The sequence below is a fragment of the Rattus rattus genome, chromosome 5 (assembly GCF_011064425.1).
Source record: "Rattus rattus isolate New Zealand chromosome 5, Rrattus_CSIRO_v1, whole genome shotgun sequence".
Taxonomy (NCBI): domain Eukaryota; kingdom Metazoa; phylum Chordata; class Mammalia; order Rodentia; family Muridae; genus Rattus; species Rattus rattus.
Window position 1 is genome coordinate 81559602 of NC_046158.1, and position 25847 is coordinate 81585448.

General features: G+C 47.7%; 1 protein-coding gene across 1 annotated transcript in view; it reads right to left on the minus strand.

Moving 5' to 3' along the window:
• Nat10 (N-acetyltransferase 10) overlaps nt 1-25847 on the minus strand; it is a 35613-nt gene that overhangs the window by 6720 nt on the left and 3046 nt on the right. Inside the window, exons 3-22 of the mRNA XM_032903814.1 lie at nt 25249-25420; nt 23895-24017; nt 21638-21699; nt 19814-19928; nt 19608-19715; nt 16156-16289; nt 15122-15215; nt 14902-15000; nt 11553-11689; nt 6932-7056; nt 6436-6586; nt 5787-5883; nt 5004-5120; nt 4328-4429; nt 4174-4248; nt 3523-3639; nt 2737-2870; nt 2518-2566; nt 270-366; nt 73-183 (exon numbers count right to left, since the gene is read on the minus strand). Of these exons, the coding sequence (XP_032759705.1) occupies nt 73-183; nt 270-366; nt 2518-2566; nt 2737-2870; nt 3523-3639; nt 4174-4248; nt 4328-4429; nt 5004-5120; nt 5787-5883; nt 6436-6586; nt 6932-7056; nt 11553-11689; nt 14902-15000; nt 15122-15215; nt 16156-16289; nt 19608-19715; nt 19814-19928; nt 21638-21699; nt 23895-24017; nt 25249-25420 (2219 nt within the window). The remainder of the gene's footprint in view (nt 1-72; nt 184-269; nt 367-2517; nt 2567-2736; nt 2871-3522; nt 3640-4173; nt 4249-4327; nt 4430-5003; nt 5121-5786; nt 5884-6435; nt 6587-6931; nt 7057-11552; nt 11690-14901; nt 15001-15121; nt 15216-16155; nt 16290-19607; nt 19716-19813; nt 19929-21637; nt 21700-23894; nt 24018-25248; nt 25421-25847) is intronic.

Here is a 25847-nt window from a genome sequence, read left to right on the forward strand (position 1 = left end):
GGCTTGGGGAACAGGAGGCAGCGCTGAGACCGAGGACTAGAGCAGCCCTCAGCTCCTGGGGTGACAGCTCACCTGGTGGGGCTGACTTCGCTATGTTCCTGTTCTGAATGATGTTCAGAGACAGGGCAGGAGAGAAGGTGCTGAACTGGTAAGACAGCAGGGCCAGGAACCGTCTTCGGAAATCTGCAGGGCATAGCGAGGCAGTTAGCAGTCTGCAGGTGCCCTAGCCTGTCACCTCACTGTCCCCACTCCACTCCTCTGGTGTTTACCGGTCCAAAATGCTGCCAGCCAAGCTCCCCGCTCCGCCTCATCCTCATCGGCCAGTGTCTTCAGCATAATGCAGGAGTGCTCTCCAGTCAGGTCGTTCTAGGGACACAGTTACTGCTTGCCACCAACTTCCTTCCTTCTCAGAGCTCCCCTGGTACTCCAGGGCAACTGCACAGAGAAGGGTGTGGTGCTCCCAGCCTGGCCCCCTGGGCTGACACAGCGGCCGCTAAGAGGCCATGGGAATGGAACAGGCCCAGCAGGCCTTCAGGTCAGGCCTGACTTCTGCTCCGCACCCACTCCTTTCAAGGAGACTCTGAAGTCAGGGCCACGAACGAAGGCTTCAACCCCTCATCCTGTCAGTGAACTTTTGGTCCTGATAAAGCAGAAACTTCCCAGCAAACTCAGAGACTCCCAGCTGACAGCCAGTAAGTTATGCATGCTTTGTGTAAGAGACAGTCTTACTGTGTAGCCTGGCTGGCCTCAGACTCTTGATGCTTTACACTTCACTAGGAGTTGGCATAGTGGAAGGCCACAGTTTTGGGCTTTTTACTACATAAGTTCTCAGGACTGCATGGCAGCACCTAAGGGCACTAGCAGGTCAGAGCAAGCAGATCAAGGGACAAGAACATAGGACACCTATGGCCTATTTCTCCTCCAGCAACTGCTGAGCTTATCTGTCTATCTGGACAAGTCTGCTGACAGGCACAGGCCCATCTCCTGCTCCCTGCCTGCCTGCTGCAACCAAGTCTCCAGCAGTCATGTCAGACTTCACGTGGACATTCACCACCAAACTCGAATACTGTATTTGCATTCTCCAAAAGACACATGTCCTTGCCCCCTTCAGCACTGTGGGCCTCAAAAAGAGAAGCAACTGGACATCTTCACTACCTCATTGCTGCACTCACACTGACTGTTACCTTCCTGGAGGCTAGCAAACCTCCAAATCCTGGGTTTCAGCCTGACCTCCCTCCACAAGGCCTGCACCCCTGCAGTCAGCCCTCTGCCTGTGCTCCCTGTAAATAACTCTGCTCCCTTCCGCTCTGGGAAAGAACATCTACTCATTCATGCCTCTCCACCTGTACCAAGCCCTACTCCATTCAGAACACCAGTACTGGCAAATCCAGTAGCCACCTGTCCTCCTGCTTTGTGTGATGTCAGCAGCTTCCAAGTATGCATCCATTCATCGAGTGCATACTACATGGAGATGACATCATCGAGTACATACTACATGGAGATGACATCATCGAGTGCATACTACATGGAGATGACATCATCGAGTACATACTACATGGAGATGGTAAGTGCTGCAGAACAGGCATGAATGTCTACAGTAGTCGTGCGGAGTACCCAGGGTGATCAATCACTAGCCTCTTAGGGTCCTGTTTGAAAACCACCAAGAAACCTCTCCTAGGTTTTGTTGTGGGGTGTATTAGACAGCTTGAAAGTTCCGTTTAAGAATGAGAATGCTGGTCTGGAGAGGTGGCTCAGAGGTTAAGAGCACTGTTTCCTCTTCCAGAGGTCCTGAGTTCAATTCCCACCAACCACATGGTGGCTTACAACCGTCTGTAATGAGATCTGATGCCCTCTTCTGGCCTGCAGGCAGACATGCAGGTAGAAAACTACATACATAATAAACAAAAGATGAGAATGCCTCCTCTCCAGCTTCATCTATTTCTATCCTCAACTACCTTCTTCAGTTCTGGTCCCTTCCAGACGTCTGCTTCAGATCTAAGCTGCAGGCCAAGCCGGTACGCTACAATTGCCACCATGAGGAGTACCAGTAGCGTCCACTGCTTGCTGTTCTACCCGTTAGAAAACAAGTCTCAGGCTTCCCCATACTCTGGCTCCTTCCCCACAGGCACTAAATGCATTCCAGGAATTCACCGCTGTTTCTCACCCTCCCATAATCTGCTGCCCATCTCTGTCCTTCAGAAACCAATAACACTCAGTTCTGTTTTACAGACTTAGGGAAACTGCAGCCATCAGGAGTGAATCCACAACATAACAAATCCGTCCACGTGTCCCCTGCCACGTTAAAATGAAGCACAAGGCCAAGAATGCACAGACCCACCAAGTGTCATGAAGGAATCATTTTGTTCCAACCTGCCTCTGAAGAGGACAGCTGTTTGTCCATCAGAGTGATACCTTGACAGATACAGGAACACCTGCCCAGGGCACAGCCAGGAGGAGCCAAGGCTCTGTGCCAACTGCAAACAAACCCATCCCCTCCTGTACCCAAGCCTCACTTACTGGGGTCTGTCTCAAATAGACAGGAACAAATCCAGCTCGTTTCCAGAACCTACAAAAGGGGGAGGGGGGAGGTCACCTTTTATGCCTCCTGGAAGCAGCTGAGAAATAAAGGGAGAAGGGGCAGGAGGAGCACAAGGCAGCTGCAAAGGGAGACACCGCCCACAGAACTGTCCTCTTCCACTGCCATGGGCTGGTGCCACAGGACAGGCAGGTACTCACTTGAGGAGCCTGGGGGTCAGCCCATAGGAAACCCCCAGATAATCTAGGCGCTCTGCAGGCCTCTCATTCAACTTGAGGAGTAAGGGAGGCAGATCCTTCCGGGGAGTGATAACTTCTTCCAACAAGCTGACGGCCTAGGAAGAAGACATTATTCCCTTAGCAACACAAGAGGTTAGTGGTGGTCTCAAGCCATCCCGTACACCACACAACAAAACAGACTTCTTCTGTGTCCCTGTGGTTTTCAAATAGGACCCAAGAGTCAAGAGATCACCACAGGCACAGCCTAAGCACATACACCAAGTTCCCAAGACTGAATGCAGGGAAGGCCACCAGTCTAGCAATGCATAATATACTTTAGAAGGGACAGAGGTAGGGTTCCGAAAACACAGCATGGAAATGTGGTTGTCATCTGGCACCCCTGTGACCTTGGAGAGTAACCCTCCTGAGTCTGACGTTAGTCAAAGCCCACAGGCATGAGCATCCTATGCAAAGCACCGAGCACGTGCATGTGAAGGCCAATCACCAGTGCAGGCAGCCTCAAACAAGGCAAAATGGGAGGGCTGCAGTGTGGCCTAATGCCAACAGAGGCTGGTGGGGAGCACGCTTTCCAGCCTGCAGGCCGGCAGGCACGCTTTCTCCCAGAGCTGCTGCTTTGCAGCAGGTATTGGCGATAGGCTGAGTCTCTACAGTGTTAAGCTGGAGAAAGTGGCTGGCTGCCCATGTGAGAAGAACCCCGAGAACCATCCTCTCAGACCCAGGACCTAGCCTTTGTCAGATCACTGTTACCTCACTGCTCACGGTGTGGATTTCTTGTGGTGTCTCCAAGACCTTTTCCTCCAGACACGGGAACCTGCCTTCGTAGTACATCTGCAGCAGCTGCAGTGCTCGGCTGCCGTAGCCCATCTATGAGCACACAAGAACACAGCAGAGGGAAGCCACTCTCAGTCTGCTTAAGCTACGTCTGTCTTGCTTCTCAAGCACTGACTCCTGGTCAAGCTGCATTTGGAAAACAGCTATCGATAAAACCGAATGCTGTCAAAGCTGGTTCTGGCGCCAAACACAGAGGGCTCAGTCCTTAGGTTAGCTTAGCCCTCCCACCACAACCCACCTACAACCTGGGTCTAAGGACAGCTGGCTGTGCCACTGCCAGAAAGGGACGCTTCTACAGCTGACTCCTCAATGTGGCTTTCGAAGCAACAGAAGGCAATTAGAGGAAAACAATCTGGTTCAACAAGTCCTATGTTCTAACAGAGGAAAAGAGTATACACCCACAACCTTGTCCACCTGCCCACCCACAAGCGCTGGCTACATTCTCCAGAGCAGAGTACACCTGAAATGTCACCAGTGCATCCAGCTGTCTATTCAGACAGACACCCCTGCCCTACGGGCTGCCCAGAGGCAGCACACAAGCTTGAAGAGGAGAGAGGACGTATTTACCCCTTGGTAATCTGGATGTACAGCAATTCGAACAACCCGTCCACCAGAAAGGCCTCCAAAGTCTGGATCCTGAAACTGTGGGAGACAGAAGCCAGTGACTTAGCAATACAAACGACCTCTGACAGTCAGACATTTCGGGCAGCCCCTCCCTTACCTGTTCTGACACAGTCCATGGAAGCAGGTCCCCAGAAGCCTTTTTGCCTCTAGACAGGCTATTCAAAATGGACTGACGAGAAAGCTCTCCTTCAAGGCACACCTAGGGGAAACCAAGGCAAGGAAAGCATCACCTTCTCCAGATCCCAAGTATTAACATCTGAGACAGATCCCCCAAACCAATAGTTTTCTAAGTATCATTTCTTATCCTGGGTTCAGGCCCCACAGACTACAAGAGATCTCATTAGTGTGTGGCAAGTTACTAACTTACTGATACCCTCCAGCCCCAAGACCAAAAGACAGAGAGTACAAGAGGGTTTCCATGGAGGTACTGGGGATTCTGTGTCTCTCCCATGGGATCTTCATCTTCCCAAGGCAACCTACAGGCTGAGCACCAACTCCCCCTAACACACACACACACACGCACACACACACACAAAGTATGCCAGGTGATGAACATTTTCTCCATGCAGCCTTTAAGTTTACACAACTCATGTGTGCAATAAAGGGAAATAAACCTGCTGTCTGTTATCTATCTTTCTGTCCAGTGCACACCATCACCTGCTTCAACTGACCCACCCACCTAGAACCAAGTCAGGACCCAACAGCTTCCCTGGCCACACTAATGCCCGACAGTTTCCCAAACCAATGGCACACCATGCTTCTCTGCTCTGTACCTGGACAACTGCAAGCACTTCGGGCAGGGCATTCTGGGTAGGGGGCACAGGTGGCAGAAGGCAGAAGAGGTGGTGAGCAGGCGCATCCGAGAGCATCTGCAGATCGTTGGGAGAGTTCTGTGGGGCACACACATGGGTCAGTGGGATGCACTCCTGCGGTCTTTCACTCCCAGGCCTGACTGGGGATTGATGGTGACTGCAGCTCTGCCTTTTCCAAAGCCAAGCGAGACTGACACCTAGCAAAGTGCTTTTCATCACTGTGACAAGGTGACTCTTCACGATGGCTGCAGTGAGATTGTGCCTCCAACACCTACTGTCTTGTCTTCTCGGCTCAACACTGAGGTCATGGAGCAGAAGTTATTTCACACTATTTACTTCACAACTGAGAAATGAGCTTTCTCCAGAGACAAAGCTGACTGCTACTTCAGGAACACATACCACCATAATGAACACCCACTCTTCAGCCTCCCATCCAGGGCTCATGAACATGCTACATGCTAGACACCCAGGAAGCAGCTGTCTCAGCCTGCCACTACCTCTGGGCTCCACTATACTAAGCTCTCCTTAGCTCAGCAACACAAGCTATCCTTTGAGATGGGCGACACTGCCCTACCCTGTCAGCGAGTCGGAACCACAGGAGCTATGATGGGAACTGTGACCCCCGATAAGATGGCTGGACCCTGCCAACTTCAACACATTCACGTCCCGATGGAATGGCCACCTGGAGCCCTGAGTAGCAGGAGGTGTGGGAAGATGTGAAGGAAGTCAGAGCGAGTTAGTTACCTTGTAATGCGAAGCCACATAGAGAGCCATGAGCCTCTGGAGAAAAACCTCAGAGGCCTTGTGGTAGCAAAAGAGGGTATCTCTGTTAACATAGTAGCTGGTCTGGAGTTAAGCAACGAAAATAAACCACAGGGACTCAAAAGAAGAAACACTGAAAAAAATGCAGATTTCCCGAAGCTTAGGAATAGAAGTCAGGGGCCTAAGCAGAAACTATAGTGGAGAAACCTGAGAAACAAAATCAAAAGTTCCTCAAAAAATCAACCCCAAAAAACCAAACAAACAAACAAAACACCAACAAAAACTTCTTTTAGAGGCAAAATCTTGCCAGGTGGTGGTGGATGCTTTTTATCCCAACACTTGGAGGCAGAAGCAATCAGATCGCTGTGAGTTCGAGGCCAGCCTGTTCTACAGGGTGAGGTCCAGGACAGCCAGGGCTACACAGAGAAACCCTGTCTCAAATTAAAAAGGTGGGGATTTCATTGCTCACTGTTTTACTTGCGCTGGACCTAAATTGTGGGTTCACAGTGTCCTCCTGCCTCAGCCTCCTAAATCAGGGCGAGGACTGCAGGTATATGCCACTGTACCCATCCCAAACCCTTTCTCTAACCGTTTCAGCCCCCCCAAAGAGCCAGTGAGACATAGAGGATACAGCTCACAGGCCTCAGGCAAGGGGCAGCCGGAAACGATGCGGGTGATGTTGAGGCAATCCAGGCACAGCAGGTCATTCAGCCACTTCTCCACTGCATCCCCAGGGGCGTACCGGATTGACTCTTGGAGGGAAACCTCATGCAATGTCCGAGCTGTCGACCAGAACACATATAATTAGAAACGATTACTCAACACACAGCATCTAACCACAATAAAAACACTGCGCTTTATCTGAGACACGATGTCCAGATATCCATGGCTCAAGAACATCATGTGGATGATGTAAGGTGTTTTGGGTTAGGTATTTACCAACAAGTCAACATACCCTACCCATGCTTTAGAGTGGGAACCAAAAGGGCCCCAGGGATCCAAAGACCATTGGCCACTGGACTACAGGTTCTCTCAGGAGAGTTGTCACCTCCTAGGACTCTCAGACAGCCTCAAGTTTTAGTGCTGCCATGAGGTCCTAGGACAGCACGGTCAGGCCTGCTAGGTACCTGAGGCCAATCTGGCTGTCGTCGTGGTCTTGTTCTCAGCAGTGGTGCTGACCTGGCTCTGGGCACTCTGCTGACGGAGTTGCTGGATGAGTTTGAGGGACAGTGACCGGCCAGTGCCCTCGTAGCTAGGCGAAAAGACAAAGGCAGTCAGACATGGTCCCCAATCTACTCTCCAAGACAGCCTCTCTCATCCGAACTTCCAGCACGGCACACAATGTCCCAAGGAATCGCCCTAGGAGATGAACCAAGATGCGATTGGCTGGAAAGCACTGAGGCTCAGATTCCAGCCTGGTGTGACTTTAGTGGCTGTGGGTGGAGAACTTGCACTCTTTAAGCCTCATCCCCAAAGGGCTGTCCCACACACTTCATAGAACTGTGATCTGAAAATATGGCCTGAAATATGGTATCGACAAAGCATTTAGCCAGTGAGACTGAAGCAATGCCACCAGTCTAATGGTCGGAGCTAATAGGACTTGGAGACATGAACAGAAACTTTTTCCCATGTGGGAAATCAAAATCAAACAAATTCACCACTCAAGTGATTTTTCTATTAGGTTTATTTGCTTTTATTTCACATGTATCAGTATTTCACTTACATGTATACACATGTGTACCACTGCATATCTGGTGCCCACTGAAGAGGGCATTAGATCCTCTGAAAACGGAATTACAAATAGTTTTGAGCAACCACGTGGATGGTGGGAATGGGAATGAGTCCTCTGTAAGGGAGGCCAGTACTCTCACCCACTGGGCCACCTCTCCAATGTGCCGCCAAGTGATTCTTAGGTGAGAGTAACTGCTTAGGTGAGGTAGGGCTGGGCAGATATGTAATGGGTAAGCTGCCTGCCAGGAGAACCTAAGGACTGAGGCTGGATGCCCAGAGCTCACGTAAAGGCAGGCTTGGGCGTATGTGTCCAGAATTCCATGCTTGTACAAGATAGGAGGCAAAGGCAGAAAATCCTTAGAAGCTTAAGGGGCAGCTAGCCTGGTATACAGCAAACAAGAGACCATCTCAAACAAGGCAGAAGGCTAGACTAATACCTGAGGCGGTACTCTGACCTAGTTTACAGCTGTTCATGCCTGCACATACACACACGCACCCACAGATTAAAGAATAATAGTGGCTGTAGAGACAGCTCAGAGATTAAGAACATTTGTTGATCTTGCAGAGGACCTGGGTTCAGTTCTCAGTACCCACATGATGGCTCACAACCATCTGTAACTCCAGTTCCAGGCGATCTGACACCATCTTCTGACCTCTGAGGAAGGCACTAGGCACACATATGATGCATAGACATACATGCACTCACACATGCAAGATAAAATCAATCTAAAAAATGAAAGTAAATAGATAAAGTGGAATGGTGACTGATGTAAGGCATGAGCGACAGTTGGTAGTCACAGGCAGAAATGGTCCCGAGGCACACACTGTTGGGGATTTTCCACTTTAATCACATCTTTCACAGTGCTCCTTAACTATATATATTCCACGGCTAAGCACTTCAGTCAGATGCTTTATACAAAATGAACAAGAGCTGCAAAGTTGAAGTATTTCATTCCTCCTTATCACCTCACAGAACAAATTCCTACAAAGAAACCTTTTCTTTCTTTCTCTTTCTTTTTCTTTCTTTCTTTCTTTCTCTCTTTCATTCATTCATTCATTCATTCATTCATTCATTCATTCATTCATTCATCAAGGCCAGCAAAGTAATGACGCTTGCTGCCACGCCTGACAACCTGAGGCCAGTCCCTGGAGCGAGCATACAGGAGAGAACTGTCTTTGGCAAGCTGTCCTCTGACTTCCACTCATATGCTACTGCATGCACGCATGCACATGCAATAAATGTAAAAGTTTTTTATACATGGATAAATATAATGAGCACAACTTAAACTGTGATGTTTGAAAAGATGCCCAAAGCAAAAAAACAAGGAAAGAGAATTTTTGTAAATAATTTATGTGATAAGGGTCTTGTGCCCAGAATATAAACCTTGCTCCTTAATAATAGAAAGACAAATAACCCAAGGCTAGAGAGATGGCTCAGTGGTTAAGAGCACTGGCTGCTCTTCCAGAGGTCCTGAGTTCAATTCCCAGCAACCACATGGTGGCTCATAGCCATCTGTAATGGGATCTGATGTCCTCTCCTGGTGTGTCTGAAGACAGTGAGAGTGTACTCACATACATTAAAAATTAATAATAATAAAAAAGACAAATAACCCAATCAGAAAAATAAGCGGAGTAGCCTAGGGCTATAAGTCAGTGGAGGAGAGCTCGCCTAGCATGTGCTAGGGCGTAGGTTCAAGTCCCAGTCTGAGAGGGAAGGAAGGATGGAAGGAGGGGACAGAGAAAAGAAAAGGATCTTCAGCATCAGGAATTATAGGGCAAAGCAAATGAAAACAAAGCAAGACGTTACTTCAGAGTCAGCAGAAATATCTACCATCACCAAAATATCTAAGTGGAGACTTCGACACCTCACACAGTATACCCCTTTCAGCAGAGGGGAACATTCCACAGCTAGAACTGAATCCCATATGTATACCATGGTTTTCCTATATCTGCATCAATGATAAAAATTTAACTTACAAATGAGGTGCAGTAACCAAATAGCAGTAATTTGTAAAACTTTTTCAACAATATGGTCTAATACAGGTTATATAAAACATGAATTATTTCTTCAATTTCCCATTAAGCTTTTTTGGTTCACACTTGGCTACAAGTTATTGAAACCCTGGGAATTAAATAGTGCAGCTGCTATGAAAACAATCTAGCCACTTATCATACGGTTACTGTCTCCATTTGGCCCAGTAATCCCACTGCTCAGCCGCATATCCAACACAAAAACTGAAAACAAGCCCAGACAGAATCTCCACACAGACGTACACATCAGCTTCACGGCCAGACAGAGAGAACCCGAATGCTCTCAGAGGTGAGAGAGCAGGGCGCCATCAGCACAAAAAGGCAAGGAATGCCCGCACAGCTCCACGGGTGAACCCGAGCGCTAGAGAAGGTGAAAAGCCAGCCACAGAAGACTGCACACTGGGTGGATGCGTGGCTCAGCAGGGAAAGGCACCTGCAGCTCAGCCTGAAGACCTGCGCGTGAACCCTGGGACCCACATGGTAAGAGGAGGAACAGACTCCCACAGCTGTCCTCTAACCTTTACACACTTGCCATGGCACACACGTGCACACACAGGCAGAACAAATAAATGCAATTTTAAAAATGTCTAAAGACCGCACACTGTACAATTCCACTTATCAGGAACCCTGGGGCGGGCCACCTTGCAGAAACACACAGTGGGCCATAGCTCTGCACTACAGAGTATGGAAGCCCTCAAAGAGGATGTTCAGAGCTTATTTTAGAACTGACTGTTATGAACATGGTGGTGTGACTGTGAAGTCTATGTGTTAGCAATATAAAATCAAAAGCACATCTCAATTAAGCCATCTTCAAAGGTAAAAACCAGTTTTATGTAAATACTTTTGGTGTTAAGTAGTTATAATAATAAATCTGAAATACACAGTTCTTTCTTGAACATAGGACTTCTGTATAGGAATCTTTTCACTGAGTTCACATATTTATTGACTTGGGGAGATTTCACAATACATACAGACTATTAACAACAATATGTAAACTTTGTGTTTTTGTTCTCATCCCAGGACTCAAGAGGCAGAGACAGGCAGATCTCTGAGCTCAATGCCAGCCTAATCTATAGAGTTAAGACCCTGTCTCAAAACAACAGAATAAGTAAGTAAATGAAAAGGAAAAAAAGTGTACAGAACATATACACAAAGCATCCACAGAGCTGGTTGAAGGCCCTTTCCTTTCCTTTATTTCCACATATGCATCTGTGTATGTGGTCTATTAAGAAGCATGCGTGCAAGTGTATGTGTGCATGAGATACGTGTACGCATGTACAAAGCAGAGCAGTTCTGGGGAGTTCTCATCCTTCCCTGTTCTCAGCTCTATCCCCTTGACAGGCTCTCACTAGCTGGAAGCTCATCACACCACCACCCCAGTCAGGCTGGCTGCACAGTAGTGAGCTCTCCAGATCCAACTGGCTGCTCCCCAAGCTACCACCTGCCCGTGCTAGGGTTACAGACATCTAGCTCTTATGTGGATGCTGGAGCTAACAAAGCAAGCACTCTTACACACTGAGCCATCTCCCCAGCACCTACTTTCTGAAACTTCCTTTCTTGGTGCCGGGGACTAAGCCAAGGCCTCGGCGATTCTAAAGCTGCATTCTTTCATCAACATTTCTCCTTTTGCTTGCTACCTATTTTCTGTAATTTTTCCATATCAAGATGAACTCTATCTTAAAGTTTTAAGAATAACAGTATAAGCCTCTTTTAATGCTAACTATATTTTAATATTATATTCCTATATCCTAAGATACAGGAGGTATATTCTAAGATAAAGGACATTGGTAGCCGGCACTTTTTGAGCAAAATTCTTCAGTCTTTTGAGACATATTTAACCAGAGGAAGGCGACAGTCTATGAGGCAGCTAGCTCCTAGTGAAGAAAGAACAACGGTGTCCCAAACACTCACTGAGGCCACATCACCTTCTGTAAACCCTATTCATCACAGACAGGAGTAACAAACAGCTCTGCCCTGGTACCTTACCCATTGATAGTAGATGCCATGAAAACCAGGTAGGGCCCAAGCAAGCTCTTCACCAGGGGGAGGGGAATAGCGGCAGCTTCATCTATCACAACCAGCTCAGCCTGGCCCAGTTTCACAGCATCTGCAGGATGGATGTACTATGGGAAAAAGACACAGATTGTAAATGTAGCCATCTGAATCCACAGAACCTGGGTAAGGACCAATGACTCATCAAGAAGTCCCGGATGTCCACTCTCACTGTCCCCCTCCTCTCTTCCCACAACTCTCCACTTTCTACTTTTGGCAGGTCAAGAATGAAATGAGCTTCAGGTTGGACACCTGGGACCAGACACTTCAATCACTGGTCATGTGACCACGAGGAGGTCACTCCACCTCATAGAGACTCATGTTCTTTCTTCTACAAAACAGGGAAGAGGGTGAGGAGACGGCTCAGTCAATACAGCATTTGCTCCACAAGCGTGAGGGTTTGGATCCCTACCCACAACACTCATATAAAAGCACTGCACACAGACCTGCAATCCCCAGGCTCAGGAGAGAGGCGAGCTGCCTGGGGCTTGTTGGTCCTGCCAAATCTGGGAACTCAAGGTCAGTGAGTGAGAGGTCCTATTTTAAAAACTAAGGTGGAGAGCAAACGAGGAGAACACCCTATGTAGACCTTTGACCTCCACAAGGACACTCATCTGTATACACACATTCATAAATATACATACACAACACACAGAGACACCAGGAAATACCTACTCAGAGGCTGCTTAAGGCAGAAGCAAGCTTACTGTGTAAACAGTATGGTAAAGGTCATATTGTGCATAGCTTGGCTTACAGAAGGGATTGACAGTGGCTCCGTTCCTTTCCCTCTCTCCCATCTCAGGTTTTTCTTCAGGCTCAGATTAGGGAAGCCACAGATTAGGTGGCACACTTCTTACTACAGGTGGCACTGGGTCTCTGAGTCGTCCTTGCTGTCCTGACACCACCAACCTCTGGTACGGTAGGCAACTTCCAACTACTGTTTTTACTTTTGGTGAGAGGAAGCAAGGGGATAGCCCAAGGTGGCCTCAAGCTTCCCATGTAGCTGCACTGCAGTTCCTCTCTCCTAAATCCAGTTCTTCCCATCCCCCATCTGTCACCATCCCCTCCCCGACTACTCTCATCCTTCAGTATATAAACAACCCATCAGTTTCTTTAGGGCTTTCTGCTGTTTTTAAGAGGCCACAGAGGCAATATGAATGATCAACTTAAAAAATTAAAGATAATTCAATTTTAAAAGCCAGGAGAGTGCAAAACCCAGATCCCAGGAGGCTGGACACGGCTGTGCAGATCTTACACCAGTATGTAGGGGCTGAAGCAGGAGGAGCTGACACTGGTCTGGGGCTACACAGTGAATTAAGGTCAGTCTGGGTCACACAGGGAGACGGCTCAAACCGAACAGCAGCAACAGAAACAGCTGTGAAGGTTCCAACCTATAATCCGCGTGCTTAGGAAACTGAGACAGGAAGACAGTAAATTGGAAGTCAAAGGAAACAAAAAGAAAAACTCAAAGAGTTGCTGCCCTTACCCAGCATGAGTGAGGACTTAAAATAAAAACTCAAACTAAAAAGTGGTGTGAAGGTGACTGGGAACAAACGCTGTAAAGGAGAATTTGGAAAAGTCCCAGAAAACTAGACTTCTACACATCTAAGTCTAAAGCCCAACAATTCTATACTTGTTCTAGAAAACAAAACCAACAAATTCTAGCCCCTCATTTGACACTTGAAGGTACATCAATCTGACCTGCAAGCCTCAACCTAGAGATCTGGCTAACAGATGCAGACTGACAGGGCAGGCCGCTGGGGGGCAGTACAACAGGCCCGCACACAGGCACGGCTCCAGCGGGATCAAACGCTGGCGACCCATGCTGGCCATCCGAGTGGTACGCTGGTCTCTGCGCTCTCCTCTGGGTCTGAAGCGTTAGTGACAAAGTAAGCAAGACTGGGCTGATCTGCAAGTGACTGGCTGCCTTACTGGCTGCTTCTGGTCACAAATCTTCAATGGGGCCCTACATCTTGATTCTTAACTAAACAAGCATTTCAAAAAAGTGCAGAAAGTAGCCTCCAGGAAGCAGGCTGGCTTTAACCCAATACTCTTCTTTTTTTCCCCCAATCTCCAGGCCAAAAGTCTTAGAAAGCCATCCTGAGTCTATACACAGACTCTTGTACTGAAAGGGTGTTGATCACAACATTTTAAAGAGAAACCAGGGCTGGCCTAGGGTATTTCAGAGGACTGTTTTCCTTCTTTGGTTTGTGTATTTTTCATGAGTTTTAACAGTTCCCTGTATTCTCAGAGCCACACTAGCTGCAGTTTCCCCCCAGCTGAGGGAACCAGGCAGCAGTGAGAAAAAAGGGCAAAAGAAGAGACTAGAAAAGACCCGGGAGCTTCAGAGATAGCTCAGCGATGAGGAGCACTGGCAGCTCCCCCATGGGACCCAGGTTCAATTCAAGCGCCCACACTGGTGGCTCACAATGATTTGTAACTCCAGTTCCAGGGATCCAGTACTGCCTTCTGATCTGAAAGGGCACTAGACATGTATGTGGAACAAAGACACATATGCAGTCAAATACCCACACATAAATTTGTCTTTTTTAAAAAAAAGGACTCTAGTAAAACTAACAGAGACTCCAGGGTAAAGGCAAAAGGCATAGGCAGTGGTGTTACCATCTTGCCTTGGTATGCCATGACAGAGACCCAATGCACTGCAGGCATAAAACTCAAGGACCATAAACTGCCAAGGTCACTTGGCTCACTTCCCATTCCAATCAAACTTCAAATCAAATCAATCAAATCAGTGAACCTGTCCAGCAGTAGCCTCAGCAATCCTGCCACACGATGCCTCAGAGACTGAGCAGCGCTGAGGCCTTCAGCATTTGGGCTACAGAGATCTTCCCAGGAAATGCTGTTTAAAAGGGAAAGAGGGCACTGGCAAAACCACAACGATCCCCAGCACATTCTGCAAAGCTCTTTTCCTTTGAAATGGTGACATTATTGTTCTAGTTGCAGATGTGGATCTCAAAACCCACAGAAACCCTGCAGAACCTGGACAGAGGAGAACCACCATCTTTTCACTCCTTAGCATGCTCTCAATCCCATTCCGTTCCCAGTCAAAAGAGACAAACTGTACTTTTCAATCCAACTACATGCATTTCCTCCACAGCTGACCTGAACGCCATCCTCATTTGATGCTGATCATCTGCAAAAGGCTTCTCACACACCCCTGCTGGCTCCGGGCAAACCAGTCACACAAGTGGAAAACACACCACACAGCCAGGTCTACACAGCAGGACCTTGGCCTGCAGAGCAGGTCTGAGATGAGCCTCACCTGGATAGTCTGCCTGTGCTCTCGGAACACATTTACCCTGATCACCGCTTTATTAAACTCGGGGTTGAGCGACTGTACAATCTCGTAATCCAGGTGCTCCTGGTAAAGAAAGAGTCAAACCCATGACAAGTTTCAGAGAATCACTCCTGAAAAAGCAAGCATTCCAGACTACTAGGCTGAACTCTAGCACGAAAGCAAAAGTTCTACACTACTTTCTTACCTGATACTGCAGAGCATCAAACCCTTTAAATACAAATTCAAACAGGGTGTGGAGGTTATCTGGGCTTGGGGAGGTGACAAAAATGTTTGAATATCTGCAAAACAAAAGAAAAATGAGGGAGGTGGGGTAGAAATTAAAGAGACTTGGGACATTTTAAAGAAGCAAACAAAATTAAGGAATCATTTTTGGTTGCTTCTGTCACACAAGTAATAACCAGAGACAACAGCAGGGTAAGAGACAAATTTTTAGAAGAGGAAAGCAACCAAGACCCAAATATACATCTCTTCAAAACCAAGACAAACAGGTTATTGATGCTGGTAGCAAGCCCTGACACAGGGCTACTTCATCAGTGTAAGAGGTACCGAGTAGCAGACTACGAGAATAGCTGTCCACGTGCAAAACCCACACACTGCCGCCAATCCGGTATCCTGACAGGAGGGGCAGCCTCACACTCATCACTAGGCTAGACTGAGACTTTCAAACTATGACGTCATGGAGCTCAGTGGGTGCTGAGGCCAAGGCCAAAGCTCTGCCAGCAGCAACCTGCTGGAGGATCCTGGGTAATCAGAATTCCCTGGGCCATGGTTCATCCACATACAAAATGCCCACAGAACTCTGTAAGCATCACTAAGGCAGACAGCACATGCAGGACAATGGCTGCAGGTCCAGCATCTGAGTTGGCAAAGTACACTCTGGGCAAACATGACTACTCAGGCCAGGGACAGAAAATAATACCTTACTGAAGACAAATAAGACCCACCACCAACCAAGGTCATAACGTATTTGCAAAGTCACCAAAGCTGGTCACCAACACTCTCATGTTTGTGTTTGTTCAACCTAAGTCACGAACAAAAGAGCCCTGGTACTGCCCAATGTGCCTCTTAGTGTGGCCCAGGGGAGCAGTGCTGCAGCTTCCAGACAAATACCCAAGACCCTGACAGAAGTCACATGGTGGCCAGTCCTGATGAGGAACCAGAGACAACTCCACCAGGTTCCTGACTCAAATGCCGCACACCCCCCATGGGAAACCTTACCCGAATGCCACTGCCCCAGCAATAGCCAGGCCCAGGGCCGCAGACTTGCCCCGTCCTCGGGCAGCGGTGAGGGCAACAGTACTCCTTAGGGTCTTCTCTGAGATCCCCTCAACGAATTTCAAGACAGCTTTGGCCTGTGCAAAGACAGCATTAAGTAAATGCCCAGAAAGGCTACAGGGTTGGCTCTTAGCACCAATCCTGGAGCACTTAGGCTGACGCTGAGGAAAATGAAAAGGGCATTAGTTTCTATAGGCCAGAAAGTCCTGCTCAGCGCCTATGATTCTTTCTCACGCCTTGGTCGGCTCCCCAGCTTTGTCAAGACCCAAAGTACCCTCAAGTTTCTACGTCTACTGTAGACTTCTCCCCTGCGTACCATACACTTAGGTACTCACAACAATTCCTATACAGCTCCACTACACAACAGACATTTCAGACTTTAAGCTGAACCTCTACCTACTAAGCCTCCCCACTGGAGTTTAACTGTCCACTTCTGTGTTAAACACATCCTCAATTTCCTCACCCAGCCCTAACTTTCTAGTACCTCCATTTGGTGACACCTTCAAAACAGTCTAGCCATTGCTCACAGCCCTCCAACTCTGCTCATAGCCACTCTCCTTCCCAGCTAACTCCGCCATAACAGCAGCTTCATAGTGACTCTCCCTGCTTCAACCCACATCCCACCACAGTGTGCAGTAAGCTCTAAGCTTGGCATGCTGCCACACTGTGCTAAAAGACACACAAAACTTTCCATTGTCACTAGCTCTCCTAATGGCATCTCCATCTACCCCCAACCCCCCACCCCTGCTTCCCTGCTGCTAGCCCTACAGGCCTCCCTGCTGGTCCTGAACCCTAACCCAACCACATTCCTGCCTTAGGCCTAGGCAGCTGCTGCCCATTCTGCCCAGGGACTCATTCCACAACCCCTTGAAGACTTTGCTCTAAAGTCTTCCACTCCTTACCAGCCTGGCAACAAGCAATGGGCCCCGGGCCTCTAGACTACCTTTCCTTTTTCTCTGCCCTACACAGCTCTACACTAAACCGTATGGTTTAGTGGAAAAAACTAATTTCCTCCACACAGAACCTGTCTCATCCTACATGGAGTAGAGGTTCTGAACCTTTCTACTGCTGAGACCCTTTAATACAGTTCTTCCTCATGTTGTGGATGTTGTGTGACCCCCAACCAGAGAATTATTTCACTGCTACTTCATAACTGTAATTTTGCTACTGTTATGAATCGTAATGTAAATATCTGATATGCAGGAGGATATGTGTGTGTATGGAACCCTCAAAGGGGTTGAGACCCGCAGGTTAAGACCCACTGCTATACAGCATGAGCTCTGAAGCAGTGTCCCTGTTGACTGCCAAGCCTGGCACGCAGCCAAGTGCATGGCACTAAACAACGTTTAAACGGGACCCACACTGCCAATCAGGGCAAACCTGGGTCCCTGATGACACGTGGCTCTTAGGGCAGTGGCACTAAGGTGAAGATCCAGTACAGTCAGGGAAGGCGCTTCAGGACACCAAGCTCCTCAGACGGAGACACCCAAGGGGTCCAGTGTAGCAACTCGGTCTCTGCCCAATGGTATTTTACTTTTTACATTTTAGGGAAAAGTTCCAAATGCTAATTAAGAATAACTAGATTAAAATATATCCTAAACTATTTATCTAAAATGAAAGGCTCTCGTGAAAAAGACAAATATGCAAGTAATACAGACATGAGCAAACTTCCTAACCAGAAGGAAAACAAAACAGGAATAATCAATCATCATTTGCCTGCCTCTTCCATGATGATGCCAATTAAAAACGATCAGCTGCCCCAGTGGCTGATTGGTAATGATTCAAATGTAACTATAGAGAAACCCAGAAAGATGACATTCTTTTGCACTGTCAGTAGCACTAGCAACTGGTGGCCTGCCCATTCTAATGCCCACTATTTCTGATCCAGCAGCTCCTGGATAGAACAGCCACAGACCTATGTGGGAGACTGAGACAGTGGCTTGCTATATGTAGCCCAAGCTGGCATCAGAACCAACGATCCCACTGTCAGCACTGGACAAGTTCAGACACAGGCTTACGTCATCACACCTGGCAGAACAGTTGGAACCAACAGAGATGCCATTTCTATTTTGTTAATATGCTCTCGCCCTTTTCTAATTGGTTGTTGTACATGGCTTCCTTCCCTTTTCCCCTAAAGACAGATGGCCTGGAACTCATGACAGCACAGCATGACCTTGAACTTCTAAACCTCTGATCTCCACCTACAGAGCAGTAGGATTTCAGGCAGGCACCACCACGCCCAGTTTATGCATTGCTGGGGATTGATCCCAGGGCTTTGTCGCACTATGCAAGCACTCTTCTAACTGAGCCCCCTCCCTTTTTTGGAGAAATTATTTAACTACAGAGAGCAGCCTGGCCTAAACTACTAGCAATCTTCCTGCTCTGGCCTCCTGAGTAAGCTTCCTCTATGTGATAACACTGTTCCAAGAAATAGTTTCTCTCAAATCCTGTCACTCCCCCTCTTTCACTAGACCAGAAGTGGTTCAAAACAACCCAGAGGCTGCAACTAGCCAGCACAAACAGCTTATAATTCTGCTTCCAGAATAACACGGGAGGCCAGCCTACTGGGACTGCATCCTGAGTGGTGTGAGTGGTGGGAGGTGTCACCACAGCGGCTGTCTGTCAGGAGCAAAGAGTCCAGTGCTCTTTATCTGACCAAGGCTGGGCAGGACTCTGCACTTTCAGCAGCTTAGAGGCCTCAGGCAAACCATCAAGGCTCAGAAGCTACATAAACCACCAGCTGGTCACATTAGCCAGCACAGAAAAACATCTTGGTCTTTCCACTCACACAGCTATTAGTGTACCCACAAATAAGACTCACACTAGATGGGGCTTTAGTAAAGCAAGCCTAAAGCTCCTCAAATTCTTCTATATAAGTCATAAGCAAAAAACCTTTTGAATCAGCTGGGTGATGGTGACATATCCCCTTAATCCCAGAACTCGGGAGACAGAGCAAGTGAATATGTGAGTTCAAGGCCACCGTGGTCTACTGTGCAAGTTCTGGGACACCCAGGGCTACAGAGAGAAACCCTGTCTCTAAAACAACAAAACCAAGTTGGGGGGGGGAGGGCAGAGGGAGGGAGGGAAGGAGGGAGAGAAAGGAGAGAGAGAGAGAGAGAGAGAGAGAGAGAGAGAGAGAGAGAGAGAGAGAGAAAGAGAAGAACAATACAAACTATCGATATTAAAGAACAAAGACTATATCCTCTATGGAAAGAAAGTCCCTCTTTAAATACAATCCCTCTCTGCACTTCAGCTCACTGGTTGGTTTTCTGTGGTTCTACACAGCACAGCCTGGATACTGCAGAGCTCATACATCCTAACACCGTCTGTTAGGATGTCTTACCCTTGTGCCATCAGCATCAGGGTAGGGAAGACCTGAACCCACCCATGTGTACCTGGTCCAGGGTCTTGCAGCAGTCCACCAAAACACCCACGGGCTGAGTGTCCTGCAAGCTCTCTTTCAACTCCTGCAGCTCCAGAGCAGCAGGACTGAGATTCTCATCCTGTAAGAGAAGAGAAGGGAGTCTGCCCCAGCCCTGGGGCTCACATGGAAACTATACCCCATGCCCAACAGATCCCTGTTCCTCTAACCCAGACTCACGGGGGCCTGAGGAGGTAAGGCTTCAATGCTGGCCACATGGGAGGAGATGGGCAGGATATTGAGTTGGTCATCAATGACCAGACACTTCTTACAAGATGCCAGAGAGAGAATAAACCTGAGGGACAAAGCAACTGCAATGAAGTGACAAGAAAGGCAGGCACCGTCCAAACAAGAACTCAAAGGATTTCTTCAGGAAAATCACATCAGAACCATGTGGGGGGCCAAAATGAGCTGCTTCCACTGGCTCTGAAAGTCACCTAAGCATATTTAGACAGAAGACGAGCTCCACTGTTCCCGGATCATTTGGCCCACCCCTCGTCCAAAGCATTAAAGAAAAGAGGCTTATTATCTCTATGTTCACTGGCTTCTACTCCAGTCACCAGCACACAGCTCTCCTCCTGCCCTCACCGACTCAGCCAAACTACCGCAGGCTGACGTCAGAAAGCTCATCGAGGCCAGAAGGGTTTCTTAGCCCCGGTAGAACTTGCACCTTGGAGATGATAGGCCTTTTTCATGTGACTGTTTTGTGCACTGAGGGTTCTGTGTACTCAGAGCCAACGGCACTCTACACCACCATCCCGAGTCACGATGGTCAAATGTCTCCTGATATTGCCAAATGTCCTAGAGGGCAAAGTCACCTCCAGTAAAAAAACAAGACAAAACTACTGATCTAGACCAAAGCTTAAAGCAATGAGTGGCTCCCTACCTTCCTAATACTAAGAGCTTTTAATACAGCTCCTTCTGTTGTGGCCACCCAACCACAGAATTATTATTCTGTTGCTACTTCACAACTGCAATTGTAATACTGCTGGGGATCATAATGTAAATTATCTGACATTCAGGATGTCTGATATGCAACCCTTGTGAAAGGATTTGGCCCCCAAGGGGTCGTGACCCACAAGTTGAGAACCAAAGGCTTAAAATGTTTCACTAGCTACGAAGATCCTGTAAAAATGAGACTGCAAGGTAAAATAAATTCAGGAAAACAATCAGTTAAACAGGTTCTAGCTCAGCGGTTCTCAACCTTCCTAATGCTCACAGGCAATCCCTGGAAGGGGGCTGTGACCTACAGGTTTAGAAACAATGATCTGGATCACTCTCCCGTAAGAATCTCAGAGCGCACTAGTCTTTTAAGAGGTACCATATGGTAAGGATTTAGCCTGTTAAGTCCAGGAAATGGTGATGATTTTTCCGTTGTGGAAACTCACATGCATGTGCTGGAGCCTCTGAAATGTGCAACAGCTAGAACATCAGTTCTCAACCCGTGGGTCATGGTCCCCACAGGGGTTACATATCGGATATTTACATCACAATTCCTAATCGTAGCAAACTTACTGTTATAAAGTAGAAATGAGATAATTTTATGATGGGGAGAGCGTCTCCACAACATGAGGAAGTGTATACTAAGGGGTTGAAGCATTAGGAAGGTTGATTCATCCGTTGGACAGAAGAGTAAACTGAGAGCCATACAGAAGAGAGAAGCCACCACAGCTAATCAAGCCAGCAGCAAGGTTGGCCCCAGCCTGCAGTCAGCCCCCTCTCTTCATCCAGCTGGTTTCACAGGCTGCTGCTTCAGGATCTCACTGCTAGCTGGATGCAGTCTTGTTACCCTAGCACTTGGGAAGCAGAGGCAGGTAAGTCCTAAGTTTGAGGCTAGTTGGAACAACATAGTAAAAATCTGTCTCAAAACAAAGCCAGCCTTGCTAGGCTTTGAAAGCCTGGACTACATCCCTCTGATATAACAGCAAACTTGTTAGATCCAAGATAAAAACATTTCTCCCATTCCGATTCCGTGCAACTGCTGGAACCAGCCTGTAGACCTACCTCTCGTTAAACCTTCCCACCACGTCCTGATGGGCCTCGGTCCTGTACCTGGAGTGCACATCCTAAGAAGACAAGACAACTTCCATTGACAAAGTCTCCTAAAAGCAACATGAAACACACTAGGAGACATCAGCAAATCGGAGAGAAATAAGACCAACTCTTCCCTGTGTGCTGCAAGGTCTTCACCCCATTAACTACCCTCACCTACCCCTGATGTTTTCCACAGTTCATCCAGCACAGTAGCTCAGCTAAATGTGTGTGCCAACTAGTGTGCCAGACACAACTGTGTGTTCTCTGGTTAGCTCACAACAATTCTGTTCTCCAAACACTCATGGCTAAAGGCAAATAAACGTTACAAACAAAACATGGTGTGTTGATGCAGATGAGGAGACACGTGTACTTGAGGTGGCCGGGGAAGGCTGCAGGGAAGGCTGCCTAGTCTCAGAAATGAGTAGACTGGAAGGAAGAGCAGGCAGCAGGCTCAGGAGATGGGATGAATAAGTAAACCAACATGAACACAACATCATCTATTCACTCACTCACAAGTATCTAATGTGCATCAGACACACCCCGAAATACAACTAGGTCCCTGCTCTCCGCAAGTTCCACAACTAGCAGAGGCCACACAAAACGAATAATGTTAGGGAGTCGTGAGTGCTTTGAAAAACACAACTGTGGTCTGAATAAAAATGGTTGAATGCCTAGTTGTCCCAGGCTAGTTTTATGACAACTTGGCCCAAGCTAGAGTATTCGGAGAGGAGTGAGTCTCAGTTGAAAAAAAAAGAAAATGCCTCAATCAGATGGAGCTGCAGACAAGCCTGTGTGGTGTTTTCTTTATCAGTGATTAATATAGGAAGGCCCAGCCCATTGTGGGTGGAGTCACCTCTGGACTGGTGGTCCTGGGTTCTATAAAAAGCAGGCTGAACAAACCAGGAGAAAGCAAAAGGCAGCACCCTCCATGGCCTCTGCATCAGCTCCTGCCTCCAGGTTCCTGCCCTGTCTGAGTAACTGTCCTGACTTCCCTCAACAAGGAACAGTGATGTGGAAATGTAAGCTAAATAAATTCTTTTCTCCCCAACTTGCTTTTGGTCATGGTGTTTTATCACACAGCAACAGTAACCCTGACTAGGACATCCGTCATCAGGTAGTGACACTATTTAAGGAGGATTAGGACGTGTGGAAGAAATATGTCACTTTGAGGCTTCAAAAGCCCACACCAGGCCCAACGTCTGTCTGCCTACAGAATGTGAGCTCTCAGCTATTTCTCCAGCACCATGTATACTGTCATAACAGCATGCTCTCTGTCATAAAGGACTGACCCCTTATCTGTGAGCAAGCCCCCAGTTAAATGCTTTTTGTAAGAGTTGCCTGCGTCATGGTGTCTCCTCACAACAGAACAGTGACTGAGGCGATGATACAAATGAAGGAGTGACAGGCGGAGCTGCCCAGTCTAGGAAGGGAAAGGAAAGAGGATGAAGAGTTGGAGGTCACTCTCATGCAGAGATTCAAGGGGAGCACATTCTGGAGGGAATATCAAGTACAAAGGCCCTAGGGTAAAGGTGTCAGTCATGTCTGAAGGTATCAGAGTGGCTTTAGTGGCAAGTGACAGTGGGTGTGGGAATGACAGAAGGCAGCCTCAGAATCTGAAGAGTCCACCTCACCTGATGCCAGGTGCCAATACAGCCCATTCCTGAGCCTCAAGGCTCTGGGGACGAGTTTAAACTTGGCTCATGGAACACTGACCTGCCAATCCCAATGGAGCTGGTGAGTCAGTGGAGTCCCACTTATTAGCATGTCTTATTTGGGAAGGGCTCTACCTCTCCTCACAGCTTAAATTTCTCCAGACTTAACGTAGAGCTAGCAGGTATGTTTCCCTCAGAAGATGACGGCTAGTAAGGAAGCCTGCACACAGTCCCTCTAAATGATGAGTTTAGTCCCATGCTTGTGGTGGTACAAACCTACAATTCCAGCACAGGGGGGCTAGATCCAGGGGAGCAAGAGTTCAAAGCCAGCCCTGGCTATAAAGTGAGGTCCTGTGCCACAGAACAAACACAACAGAGCGGCATGGCATCTCAACCTCACCAGCGTGGAACCATAACTCCCTGAAAGCAAACGTGGTTCTCAGAAACTCCTCACAAGTGGAGAGGACCTGTCTGTCGCGGCGAGAACTTGGCTGCTGGGCAGACCGCTTGCTGAAGGTGCTCACCAGCTACAGCAAAAGCAACTGCTTTGCATCAAGGTTGAGAAGCACTCTTACCATAGTCATTGTGTACAGCTGCTTAAGCGAGTTCATGGTCCGTAAGAGGATGACCACCAATCCACCACCTTCTACTGTTTCTACAGTTCTGGCCAACAAGTTCGGAGTTAATGCTTCAAAGTCCTAGAAAGAATCAAACCATAAAAAGACTTGTGACACAAACTCCAGGCTGCCTAACCAAGAGACAGCAGGATAGCAACGAGTGCTTCAGAGCACAGGCCCCTAACTTCACCTCTCACACCTGCCCACCAGCAAACAAGGGTACCATAGGAGGCAGCCCGTCCGTCGTCCATCCCTGGAGTAGACGATCTGGTTTTATAACCTAAGAACTATTTCGAATCAAAAGCAAGTCTTCTAAACGTCACTCATCCGCATGCAATTTCAGAAGCATCTTACTTGCCTTTTTTGGACAATTTCTAGACAACCTGAAAAAACTAAACTGTACAACATGGGGCACCAGCATCCCGATGACTGGTAAGTTGCTACAGGACACTGGGGTAAAAATGTTCTTTCGAGCTCCCCAGTGTGCTAGAAGCCAGCAGAGTTACTTACTAGAGATGCAGAAAGAAAAACTGAAAACTCCTATTCTTGAGGACCACTCTAATTTTTAACTTATATTCCGTGAGATGTTTTCTAATTTACATAATTATGGTCATAGTTCATATGTGAATATAACAAGTATATTTAAGAATGTATGGATTTGTACACAGACATTTTATCATTTTTGGGGGGGAGGGGGGTTTAAAAGGGGTATCACAGATATTAGATAAAGTCAGATACCATTTAACATCCACCAGAACTGAAAAACGTTTGATTAACTTGTCTGACAAAAAAACAAGTATCAGTGGAGAATTTCACCAAGCTGTACTGAGGAAAGTAGGTGGTTCTTTAGGCCAGAATAGGTGGGAGGGGTCACTTCTTTACTCAGAAGAGGGTGTGAGTGGATAAGCAGGTCAGGGCTGCATAATTGACAACAGTGCTCACAGGCTGGGAGTCCTAGTTCCAACAAGGACCTAGATTCTAGAATGACTCCAAGTCCACAGTGCTCAAGCATTGCTATTTGCTTGATGAAGGCCTGGCTGGTCTCAAACTCACAATTGTCCTGTCTCAGCACCCCAAGGCATGCTCCACTGGCCCAGGACTTACTATGTTGGGCATGGTAGGCAGGAATCTGTGGTGGTGCAGTCCTCTACTTTCTGTTATCTCCAGTCAAGTGCAGAAAAAAGCTTTTATAGGGTGAGTAACCCAGTTTCCTTTTCAAATAATTCCAGTAACAATGCTTGGGGTTTGGGGTGCTCACATGTGAACCTTCGTCCTTACTGTATTTCACTCTCATGGGGAAGGAGACACGCACCTGGAGGACACACATGCCAAAAGTGTTGCCCAGAATCTTGTGGGTTTCATTGTAGTAGCAGTAGCGAATGTTTGTGGCTGCTACAAAAAGCTCAAAGGGGTCATCTTGCTTTATGTTCAAGGTCCCACTCTTTATTTTCTTCTGTAGCTGCCGCATTCTCTTCTTCCGATGACTGTAACACCACCATCCCAAGAAAGGCAATTAACAGGGGCAGAAGAGGCACAGTGATCCTCAGACCTGCAGAGCTAGTGGGGACTTAGAGGGGAAAGTGTGACAGTGGCTGTCTCCTTCACTTTAAGGGGTAAGGAATGTGGAGGCACACTGGGATATGCTGGTTAAGACCTTAGCACCTTGTAAAGGTGAAAGGAAAGAACCAACCCCACGAAGATGTCCTTTCATCTACACACACACGCACACACACGCACGCACACACACACTCACACCTATGCACACACTCCCACACACAGCCCTACACCTACAGTCACACACCCACACACACACACACTAACTACTTACTAGTCTCTGTAACCTTCAGCAGACCACTTTAAAGATGGGTAACGGGCAGGGAAGCCTCATATTTGGACACAAATGATCACCTT